This window comes from Epinephelus fuscoguttatus, linkage group LG11 (assembly GCF_011397635.1).
Source record: "Epinephelus fuscoguttatus linkage group LG11, E.fuscoguttatus.final_Chr_v1".
Classification (NCBI taxonomy): Eukaryota; Metazoa; Chordata; class Actinopteri; order Perciformes; family Serranidae; genus Epinephelus; species Epinephelus fuscoguttatus.
This window is the reverse complement of record NC_064762.1, coordinates 21,328,516-21,341,241: the sequence shown is the minus strand read 5'-3', so window position 1 is coordinate 21,341,241 and position 12,726 is coordinate 21,328,516. Positions and strand designations below refer to the sequence as shown.

Sequence of the window (12,726 nt, the reverse complement as noted above, 5' to 3'; positions counted from 1 at the left end):
AGTGCTTAGTTAACCCACTTGTTTGCTGTCAGAAACCATAGACGGGTGTTAAAGTTGCTTCATGTCTGCACGTCCAGTACACAGACAGGTGTGGGATGTGTTTAGAATAGCTTAGCTCTAATGCGAGATGTAAAGGGAAGCATGTAGCTCCTGTTATAAGTGAAGAAACATGGCTTTCAGCAGTGTTGTGATAGTGGATCAGCTCCTGTTTGTTTCTCACCACTCCCAATACTGACACATGTTGACATACTGTGGGAAGTCACTGCATACTTCAAACAAACAAGTAATGTCTGAGGTTTAATGTTGAAACATCGCCCTTTCATTTGTTGAATTAAATCTACAGCTGTTTTCTGATGTACACTCCAGACAGTGTCTGAGGAATCAGGTTGGGACATTATCAGGGGTATTGCTTTCACATGTAGCACACAACAAATCTGACCTAAAGGTGAAACTCTGTTTGGTTTAGGTGAGGAGTGCTACCTGGGTAGAGCGTACGGGAGGCAGGTCATGACGCTGATTACACTGTGCTACCGTAGCCGGTTCATATTTGGTCCTAAACAACAGTAGTCTCTCTCTGTTCCTTCAATATGTCTGGTGATTTCAGCTTCAGTCTTCAGTCTTTACTGACATAAGTTCCCAAATCTCACCATTTCCAGACATTTTCGTTGCTGTCTTCGTATAGATGACCTCCCTCTTCACCCTCAGCTGTTTGTTGATTTCCAGTTTCATGCAAGCCTCATGTTAGAAACCTCATCAACACGCCCACTTGTTTGTGTGAATTCTCCAGAGCTCTATTCACACATGGGCTCCATCAGACATTATGTGGACTTTGTACTGGGGAGCTGGCAAGATAAACTCTGTTTAATGTGCGATCCATCTTATTCAGACATTAAACATACAGCTGTTCCGAGTAATAGATAAATTCAGGTTTGCCGTGCGAGTGTAAAAGACGAGACCGAGACCTTCAAACAGTGGTCTTGAATTCAAGGCTGACTGCGAGTACTACAACACTGCTTTTGTAACTTTTGAAACCATTTAGCCTGATTTAACAGAGAGAAAAGGACATGGACTTTGATTTTAAAAAGATGCTCATTTTTGACACGTTTTGGCATATCAGCATCAGAAATCAGATTCAGAAATATCTTATTGATCTCCGTGGGGAAATTGAGATTTGTTACAGTCACTACGGTGTACAGAATAGAGAATTATAAGTAAGAGTATGAAATAGAATTATGTAAATATGAAATAATTAATACAGTAAAATAGAAAGAAAAATGTGCATTATATGACAATAGCCCTTTTAGATAGGAATTGTGCAAATTTGCAGGAAAGCCCAATCAGTCTTTTTTCAGTATTGGCAGCATTAAAACAAAATCAGGGAGTGCAGCAAAATGCCACCTACCTACTTTTGTTTATACAGAATGCGCCTTTTTCGGGGCAATGGAGGGCGTGAGTAAGTAATAAAACGTGTAGCTCAGTGTGTGACGTGAACAGTGACGCGGGATGGAAGCTGCGGCTAGTCAGTCCTTCGGCAATTCTCTTGTAAGTCAGCCCATCCTTCACCGTCCCCGTCATCTGACGGTTAATGGCCTCGTCGTTTGCGAGGGCAAGAGGGCATGCACTTCCTTGTCTACCCAGTTGCTCATCTTTACAGTGTCTGTCAGGTTTGCGTTTCCCTCTTGCTACTAGCTGCTCGCTAATTACTGCTATCAGCTGTTTCCTGTTTATCCACCGCCAGTGGATCGCACTTGCTGCGTCATCAACAGCCCCTCCTGTTGCTGAAGGCTGCCTCGGTCTGCTTAAACTAAAAGGTTCTGCCAATATGACTACCCTACAAGGTGGAAAACTGGGAGCCTCGGATCAAGTCGCCAATCCGGCTCTGTGTGTCTAAACACTCGCAGCTTGCTGGCAAAACGGCCCAACATTCGCGGAAAATCTGGCAGTGTAAAAGGGGCTATCGTTAACAGAAGTATATCACAACAGATTAAGATGGGAAAATGTATTCTTCATTTTATATGTGTCCATTGCAAGTAATATTGTTATCGTGATGTGCGGGCTAATTCCATACAGCATATTTTTCTCATACTGTGCAGCCTGACACACATGCACCCTCACAGCTGACAAATACTTAACACATGTCTGGCATTCCCTCTCTTTTCTGTTATCCCTTCCTGTCTCTCTTCTGTCTTTACTTCCTCCCCACCTGCCGTCTTCCCTCTTACCCTGCCATATGCAGAGGCTCCACCAGACTTTCAGTTTGTAGTTTTTATTTTTATCTGCACCTTTTGTGGTAATTTATCGGTAAAATAACACGATATGAAGGATTATCTTTGGAGGTAAAATGTTTCTTTTACTGTGAGTCATAATTGGAGCTGCCAGCCAAATTCTGTCAAGTTGGGACTCCAGCCGGTCAGACTGTGTTTTTCCACCAGTCACATTGGCAGGTAACCAGCCTGCATTTGGCTGCATCATATAAAAATCTCGGGGGACACCTGGTAGCTAGAGATACTGTCCTTAATCTGGATGATGAGGGTTCACTGAAGTGTCACTGGATCTCTACCAGCTGTGGGGGCCGCTATGCTGTGTGTCCTTGACCTCAGAGCTTTGTTGGTTGTGGGCAAAAAAGAAAGCTTTCGCAGTGATCATCACTTCAGTGTGTCAGACTGAAAATATTGGGTGATGCTGAGCATGTTTGAGCCTTGATCCCCGCCTCTCAAATGTGTCCTAACCTCCTGTGTTTGTGTTTCCTTCACGACAGGTAATAAACGTAAAGGCCTGCAGTGGGTAATAGATGTGACCATAGCTTACCCCAAAGCCAAACCCATGGACATCCAGACCTGGATCTTTGGCTACAGGCCTCCCACAGTCACACATGTTCACTACAGGTAAGAATAAATGTTGCTCTTTACATTCACCTGGTTTGATCTCACCTAGGTTTCACATGAGAGGGGAACACAGAGCCATTTTTACTATGCAAATACATTACGCAGCACACATGCAAAATAACTGCATCACATGAAACTGCACCACATTATATTATCAGATGATAGTAGTTGTGTATCGTTAATGCATTTAAAATGATGAATATCACAATATTTTTTTTCATAATATATAATTTGATAACACTGTATGAAAGTAAATTCATCTGTTTGCTTATTTATGGATCATTACTATAACACTAGGTTTTAAAAGAGCAAGTAGTCACACTGAGAAAAAATAAAGCATTATATAGAATCAAAAAATTTGATGCATGAAGATGCATCGATAATTGTTTCATTATCGAATTTTAGTCCTCTAAATCATAATCGTGAGGTGCCTTTAGATTCCCACCCCAAATAATGTGAGCTTACTTTCAATACTTAAGCATAATGAGCTCTATGGCTGCTGTGTCAAACAAACAGGGTGTGGATTAAGGGTATGCGGAAAGTTACTGCAGGCAGAGATTTCTGCAAGTTTGTGTTGTGCTGGTGAAACATTTGATCATACTCTCTCCCTGTTTTTGCACTTATGGATAATGAGTAGGGATGTCCTGATCTGGTCTCAGAGATCAGGATCGGGATCAAGGCATTTTTTAGCTTATCATGATTGGCTAAATTGAGCTGTATAGAGGGTTGGATCCTTTGATTTAGTCCTCTTCACTCCCCTGAGCTGTGTAAGAACAGGGGGCTAAGACCCGCCTGCAGCAAAATGCCACATGCCATAAACGACAAAATGCAGTGTGAGACTGTTTATTCATGTTTTTTTTTTTTTTTTTTTTTACCTTCTTTCTATTTTAGCTCAGTGTGAGAGTATCTTGCGTTTATTGCGAATGGTGTCACACCATGGGCGGAAAGGAGATAGACAGTGGCACAGAACCGACGACAACCACACCAATGACGCCACTACAAGTGTGACAGATAAGCTCTAGGAGCAAAAAGCACAAAAAAGTCATATAAAAATGTAGCCTAAGATGTACAGACAGTGAAAAATAAACACTCAGGTAACTCTGCATGGCAACACACACTAGAGAGTAGTCTTTGAGAAAACAGAGAAATTAACTTGAGACAGCGACGAGGCTAAAAAGATTAAAGAGAGGGTTTGTTATATTATACATATTTACTAATTTTATAAAAAAAAAAAAAAAAAAATGAATAAAAAAATAAACAATTAGGAACAGGATTTTTTTTTTCTTAATGCTTTGCACATTTGATTTAAATAACTTCAATGTACTTGATGTGTGCACTGTGCAGCTGTAGTATCTGTGCAAATTGAAGCACCTGATTGGCAGCTACTCAATATTAAAGGTACTATATGTAAGAATGTGGCCAAAACGGTTACTGCGCTCAAATTCAAAATACTGCTGCGAGTCGTGTCCGCCCCCCCTCCCCCCTCCCCAACAGATTCGAGGTTGCTGGACAGCGGCATGCTGGAGACTGATTTGTTTGCCCACGGGCGGCTGCCGTGGCAGGGCCACGTGACCGCGTCCTTGATCTTCGGTTTTCCAGCGGACCGTTCAAGCAAATCCGGCTTCTCTGCTGCTAACGCTGCTGCCGGGATACAGCGGAGGAGGAGCCGGCTGCTAATGCTATGTACTGGGACACTGCTAATGCTGCTTGCTGTGCTGCTGTAGCTCAGTCATAACTGTAACTGATGCTGAGACTCTACTGACTGCGTGACTGGTAGACGGCGGTGGGTGGCGCAACAGGCCAAAACACAAATTCAAAACATAAACATGATTTGCGGACCGTAAATTTTTTTTTTTAATGCGAATATTCTGGCTGTACTATTGTTGTCGGTGAGATCAGTATGTTATATGAACATTATTCCTTAGTCTCTGTGACATATTAGGATGATTTTACTACTATTTGCTTTAGATTTCTTACATATAGCTCCTTTAAATGACACGGATCGGGACTGGGGGCAAAAAAAATTGATCGTACAGTACATTTTTACTATAAAAAAGACAGTGTAAAAACAGTATCTGTTTGCTCCTGTCCTCCTTCTCATAGCCCTCCCCGTATCTCTGTATTCAAAACAAACCAGAGGAAAATATTTCCTCCATAAGAGGAATCTTTATTACCACAGAGTCGCATCACAGGTCTATATTTCAGCTTCAAGCCACTCTGGTTTGGTACACAGAGACTTTGGGACTTGGTACTGTTCATGTGACTCACTTTAGCAGTGTTCACTTTACATCGAGGGAAAACTTGGTGTTTATCCACCCACTGATAACACAGGTTCACTGCAGAAAAAACACACCTTGTATACCTGGTGAGTCAGCAGAACACACCTGACATTAAAGGTTCCCCGTTGAGTTTCAGACCTCTAGTCCTCGTTTTGTTTATCTCGTGCACGCCTGTGACATTTCTAAGCATGTACAGAGACTCCTTTTCTGCTACAATATGTAAGATCAAGTAATTTAAAGTAGAAAATAAGGTTTCCTTGAATTGAGGGAATTATAATGACATTTTTCACATTTTACAGACATTTTATCAAGGAAATGATAGGCAGATTAATCAGTGACGAAAATAGTTGTTAGTTTCAGCCTTATATTGTTTTATTTTTACAGTTTGTAACCAGTGTTTTTGCAGATATGATTGTTTTACCGCTGGTGTATAAGTGCTTGAAGGTGATATATATACAAGTGTGCAAGAGGAAGCACACGTAGGTCTTTTAATTGGTGATCTTGCAGTTTGTCAAAGTAGATGCTTTTTGATTTTTATTCCTATGCCTCCATGCTGGCACTAGCCATGGCCGGAAGCATTACGTTTTCTGGTTGTCTGTCTGTCCCATTGTCGTGAATGCTAAATTTCAAGAAAGCCTTGAGGAGATATATTTAAATTTGGCACACATCCACTTGGACTCAACAATGAACTGATAAGATTTTGGTAGTCATAGGTCAAAGATCACGGTCACTGTGACCTTGTTTATCTCATTCTTGTGAAGGTGTTATCTCAAGAACACCTTGACAGTTTTTAAAAATTTGGCACAAACATCCATTTGGACTCAAGCTGGACTGATTAGATTTTGGTGGTCAAAGGTCAAAGCCACTGTGACTGTGCATCCGTTTTATTCTTGTGAACATGACTTCTCACGAACACCTTGAGGGAATTTCTTCCAATCTGACAAACAAACAAATGTCCACTTAGACTTAAAGGCGCTGCATGTAAGAATGTGGCCAAAACTGTTACTGCACTCAAATTCATAATACTGCCGCGAGTCGTGTCCACTCCCCCTCCCCTACAGATTCGAGGTTGCTGGACAGCGGCACACTGGGGACTGATTTGTTTGCCCACAGGCAGCTGCCGTGGCAGGGCCACGTGACCGTGTCCTTGATCTTCGGTTTTCCAGCGGACTGTTCAAGCAAGTCCGGCTTCTCTGCTGCTAACGCTGCTGCCGGGATACAGCGGAGGAGGAGCCGGCTGCTAATGCTATGTACTGGGACACTGCTAACGCTGCTTGCCGTGCTGCTGTAGCTCAGTCGTAACTTTAACTGATGCTGAGACTCTACTGACTGTGTGACTGGTAGACGGCGGTGGGTGGCGCAACAGGCCAAAACACAAATTCAAAACATAAACGTGATTTGTGGACTGTAAAAATGTTTTTTAAAGGCGAATATTCTGGCTGTACTATTGTTGTCAGTGAGATCAGTATGTTATATGAACATTATTCCTTAGTCTCTGTGCCATATTAGGGGGATTTTATGACTAATTGCTTTAGATTTCTTACATATAGCTCCGTTAATGATCTGTTTAGAATTTGGTCAAAGGTCAGTTATTTTGACCTTGGGTCCAACTCATTCTTGTGAATGCAATATCTCAAGAAGTCCTTGAAGGAGATCCTAAACTTTGGCTCAAACATCCACTTGGACTAAAGAGGGAACCCATTAGGTTTTGGTGCTTGAAGGTCAAAGGTCACTGTGACCGTGGCCATAACTCAAGAATTCTTACACTAATTATGATATAATTTAACACAAATGTCTAATCGGATAAATTGATGAAATGATGACATTTTCATCAACAAAAGCTCAACTTCACTGTGACATCATAATGTTCTGCTAAAACACTTTTTGGTCATTATTCACGGCCATATCTCAGCTGTTTGTATTTGTTCAGATACCAAATTGGTGACACTAATCTCGGGTGTCCACCTTGAATCTGTGCTGATTGTATAGATCCTCTGTGCTGCCGGGGGCAGGGGAAGATGTGTGTGAAGCATCCAAGTTTTAAAAAGCCATAGATGTAAACTTTAAGTACAATTTGACTGGTGCGCAGAGGCATACAACAGCAGGGTGGTAATTCTAGTTTTTATCATCATTATGTCATCATGCATAAATAATATGCCCAAATAGGCTGAAAAGACACTGTTATTTGGACAAAGAGAGCAGAAACTAGAGGAGGAACAAAAACTACAAATAAACCATCCCGATGTTTTCTCCAAGCTGTAGAAACAAAGGAAGCCAACTTATAACCATTAGAATTAAATATCCGTTCTATTGTGTCATCATCAGTGCACCAAAACATTTCTGGGTGTTGAACAGACATTTTATTTCAATAGATATTCTTAACTTAAGGATTCATTTTCAACCTCTCCTAAGTTGCATAATTCAAAAGAAACTTTGAAACTTTGCCAACTTGAAGGGCCAGTGGAAGGATTTCCGTTCACACCTGTGCATCTTAAGACCTTTGACTCCTTGACAAGTTTGCTCTGACGTAAGGTTCAGTGCCATATTTGTTCTTGGTTTGAGTATATATTTGTAATTATGGTTTTAACTGTGTATCTTTTAACCATTACAAAAAGAACATGTTGGCTTGTAATGTTTCAACTAGAAAAAACAAAACATAGAGGTTGTTTTAAAAAGTAAACACAGTCACCATCCTGTGTTCTATAGCTCAGATTATCACTGCTCTTATGCAAACACATTTGCCCCTCCATATTGTCCTGCTTTTGGTGCCTTTCAGGTTCCCCTCTGTTGCTAATCCACCCACTCGGGGATGTGATGAAGGTGGGCCAGGATTAGATTTTCTGTAGGCTCTGTTCAAGATAAATATGGCCCTCTGTACATGGGCATGACAGGGATGTATCTAGACTCAAGCAGTAGCCACCGGGTAGAGGTCCTCTCGACCCCTAATGTTGTGTTTCGCCCCTGAACATCATCACGTGTGTGTGTGTGTTTGTGTGTGTGTGTGTGTGTGTTCACCTCTGTATGCAGAGTAAGATAGGGCAAAGTAAAAGATGATTTATGAATCCCGGCTTGGTGGCTCCTCTCTGGAGGCGTCTCCGCCCACTTGGGCCAAAGCTAAGGACTCATTAAGTCTGTAATTAGTCAAGCAGAGGATGCACTAGTCCCACCCCACCTCTGTGACTCTCTAATCAGCCATTGACACAATCAGCTTCCCTCGCTTGGTCAGCAGCTCTGCAGGCCTGGGACGGACACGGAGGCACCCGACCAAGCTAAAGACACAGCTGTTCCCGTTACAAGTGTGCACACTCAGTTCCAGCCGTGTAGCTGACGCTGATCAGACAGAAGTTAGTCCCATGCTGGTACAGGTGCAGAGTCAACAAGGGGATTAATCTGCCTGCCGATCAAGGGAACACTGTGGGGGAGTGAGCAGTATGATGCACTTTGGTTATGCAGATAGGAGAGGCGTCTAGACAAGTGTGTCACCCAACATAACCAGAATTACGTAAAACGAATCTGTTACTCAGGAGAAGTTCATGATTCTTGTCCAATAGTTGTTGTGTTTTTAGAGTAAAAATCAGGATTTAGTTTACCTCAGCAGACCCTGTGTTACATTCATTGTTTACCTTTTATCCGTTCATCTGATAAGATTGTCTTGTTTAATGCCACGAGGGGACACAAATAGGGATTTACTTTAGACAGGGTAGGTTCAGGGATTTCGAGGTCTTAGGGGAATTCAGTGAATTTTACAAATTGGTTAAAAAAAAATTCTGATGAAGCAACAGTTTGGGGTCAAATGTGGTCAAATAGAAATTTAAAGGGAGCTTTTAATTGTGTTGCACTTTCTTGGGAGGCACAAATCAAACTGACTGAACCGATCCGATCGTGAACAATACTTCAGCATATTTAATATAAAAGTGATGGAAGTTATTATCAGGGATATTTTGGAAACCATGGATGCTGTTAAGCACGTTGTGACTGCAGCCGGAGTCTAAAGGGACAGTTCACCCTAAAATCCAAAATACATTATACCTCTTACCTGTGATGCTATAGACCCTTTTAGGGCTGACGTCACAATGATTTCAGTTCGTTAGCTGGAGGCAAAACACGACTAGCCACTACAGGGCTGTAGTCTACATTAAAATGTCGTCTTGTTGTGTTATTGGGAGCCAGAATAGAAACAGTCATGGCTCAAAACTGAAATTTGAACACGTACCAGCCAGAACTGCCCATAAACAAAAACAAATACTATGGTTAAATGTGATAAGACAAAAAGACTGGACAGAGGTGATCATCAAAAATGATCACATGTACAGTGCACACTTAATATCAGGTTACGGAAAAAGTATTTCCTGTTGTAGAGATGAATAACGTTATGTGTTAGAAATTGGCGAGGTATTAAGAGAAATATTGGATTTCTCTGTTTGCGCTAACTTTTTAGCATGTTAGCTAACGTAAGCTTCAATAACAAAACAAACTGGAGGAAATTCCAGTTTGTTTTGGGGTTAGGATTAGGGATAGGGTTGAAGATTGGCATAGTAATCAACCACAAAGCCAGCGGTACCACCTTCAGCCATCGCTTTTATATAGAAACTATTTTATTTCTTCTAAACTACACCCACCAACTGTATCACCATGAAGGAAACGTGCATCTACTCATAGACGAGATGCTTGTGCTCATGACAGTGCAAGATGTAAACATTAATGGTTAACCTTAGCTAGCTCAATGGTGCTAGGTGAGTTAGCAGTAGATGCACGCTTCCTTCTGCACAGTGATACAGTTGGTGGGTGTAGTTCAGTAGAAAGAAAATAGTTCCTACACGAAACTGCTCACAACGAGGGCTGTGGATTATCTTGAGTAACTGGGTCATGATTTCTGGAAAGAGACATTGCTGTAGGGTTTTTCTAATGTATTTTTTTTTAGCACGTTGAGCACCACAAGCTGAGTGCCATTTATTAACAATATATTCAAGAGTAGGCAGACATCTCTATGGTCAATATCTCAAACACTCGGCAGCTCACACCAAAAAAATCTAGGCTGATAAATAGCACTACAGGTAAGAGGAAAAATATGTATTTCTGATTTGGGGGTGAACTGTCCCTTTAAGCAAACTGAGGGGAAAAAATGGCAATAAATGATGTTTCTTCTACTGAAATTTTTGGGGATTCCCTTTCTTGGTGTTTCAGAGTGTCGTACCTCCAGATCGCCTCAGATTGTTGTAATGCCGTTATGATAGCCTCAGAAATTATGACATTATCAGGAAACATGCAGAGCAGAGACTCCTCAGACCTCACACACAGTGTAGGGGCTGTGACAACAAGCAGAGCGTCAGCTGTTAGCTTTTATTGGTGATTCAGCATGTTGAATCTGCAGCAGGCAGACTGGAAGCTGTCTGTATGAGAGCTCCCTGCCTGGCTGCTCAACTTTGCAGAGCACTGATTTCACCTATTTAGTGAGGTGTCTATTTTTTTGCATCCGTCTCTTTCTTTTGTTGGTCTACATGTAGTGGAAGACGTTTCACCAGATGCACAATAGCTGGTTGGCTATTTTTTGGCTTTTTTGGTTTATAGATACGACCTGTGACTTGGTTTCTTTCCTCGCAGGCACTGACTATAGATGCACATCAGCTGTGAGCTTAACTGTAGTCTTTGTGGTGTGTTCAAGTCCAGTGGTTTAACAGAGGACATGAAGCGTTTGATCATTCTTTGCAGTCCTGTTGGTGTGTCGGGGCCCTAAATCCGACTGCCCCAGCCTGTTTCTTTGTGAACTGACCTTGATAATAGCCTGCCCTCCTCCCCTCGTGTTATCGTTTTTACGGGGCTGTATAGATTACTACCGCGCCTGAGCCTCCGCTTCAAAACAGGCAGCTGAGAATTGAGTAATATTCCAGATGAATCCACGTCAAGCACTTTTATTAATCCCTCCACCTCCCTCCCTCTCTCTCTCTCTCCGCTGCCTCCCGTCCTCACCCCTCAGCCCCACCCTCCCTCACTGTGTCTCCTGCCCTCCCTCCGTATAATCTCAGTCTTCCAGATTGCAGCATCATAAGCCCTCTGTGAATGGCAGATGGGAGAGCTAGGTGGGTGTACAGAGGCCGAGCGAGGGCAGTAGTGGGTGTTAAATACGTTGAAATCCTTTTCTTTTAAATGCACCATCTCCTCTCTTTTTTTTTTTTTTTTTTTTTTTTTGCTGCTGTGTGCGTTTCTGAAAGCTGCTGTTTGGAAATATCTGAGAGGTGACGTGATTTATGGAGTCTGAGTCTGCCTGGTCATCACACGGGTGCTTTCGAGCTGCACACCTGGCTTTCTCTCAGAGACGAGGCACTCGCACAGAATTGTTGAGCTTGCAGCCGTTACTGCTTTCTTTAGATATCTGAGGCAGATTTTTATTCTCTAAGAGCTTTGTAAAAAGGTCGCAAGTTAGTAGGTACCAGATGTAAATCAAACACTACATTTCCTCTTTTTTTTCTTTTTTTACGTGAGATTAATTCACCCAGGATCAGTATCTACTACACTGGTGTTTTACCTGTGAGCATAATGAGTACCTTGGTGGTTACAGATGGTGTCTCTGGATAATTAATGAGTAGATGGAATATTTTTATTTATTTATTTTTTAAAGCTTAGGGTCGTCAGAGGACATCTGTCGCCATAGAAACATATTACAGGAGTCGTCCCCCAGCCATATTCACGTTATTTGAGGTATCTGCAGGTCTTATATCTTGAACTCTAAAGTCTAAATAGACCTTCCTGTTGTAGACACTAATATTGGTGGTAGTCAGCTGTCGGGAGTCACTGTACACTTTGATATCAGGGTGTTTAGCATAAAAAATTGGTGCTGGTCCATGCGTCCTAGAAACTATCAAGTTCAAGAAAGTCCAGCTAAATGTAACCTGTGTTTCGGGGTGCCCAGTAGCTCAGTAGGTAGAGCAGGCACCCCATGCACAAAGGCAGCGTCCTTGCCATGGCCCTATACAGCATGTCGTCCCCTCTCTCTCTCCTCTTTTCACTCTTCAAACTGTCCTGTTATCAAAGGCAAAAAAGCCCCCAAAAATAATCTTAAAAATGTTACCTCTGTTTATTGAGCAGGCAGGCTACATGAAGTATGACATCATCACGGCATGTAGATCTAAATTTCTTATTGAAAAGTAGGCTTTTGCTTATACATTATTTTCCAAATAAAATGTGTCCAGTCAGCTACTTTAAGATTAAGTAAGTTAATGTTAAGCTAACCCATGTTTATGAGGGCAACAAGTAAACACAAAGAATGTCCTTTAGTTTGACACCATGTCCTAACTGAATGTGACTCAAGTATCGGCCACATAATCGGTTTGGTAAATGACCATTGCGTAACAACCTACTTGTTGTTGGCTGTATTGTATGTCATTACCAGTAAATAATGTGTGGGAATGTAGGTAGATGACAAGTGCTCACCTGTCTTTTAAGTGGTTACATCTCGGTACGTGGTGTGTTTACATGACCTATCAGAAGTGCATTTTAAACAGATTCGGTGTGGAAAGAGATCATGTTGGATGCTCACTTTCTCTTAGGACGCGGTGTAAGGCCTA

General features: G+C 41.9%; 1 protein-coding gene across 2 annotated transcripts in view; it reads left to right on the top strand.

Annotated features, from left to right (window-relative positions):
- Positions 1 to 12,726, top strand: part of lpgat1 (lysophosphatidylglycerol acyltransferase 1) — an 81,491-nt gene that overhangs the window by 51,556 nt on the left and 17,209 nt on the right. For both annotated transcript variants that reach the window (XM_049589119.1, XM_049589118.1), the window contains one exon: positions 2,759 to 2,885. In XM_049589119.1, the coding sequence (XP_049445076.1) occupies positions 2,759 to 2,885 (127 nt within the window). The remainder of the gene's footprint in view (positions 1 to 2,758; positions 2,886 to 12,726) is intronic.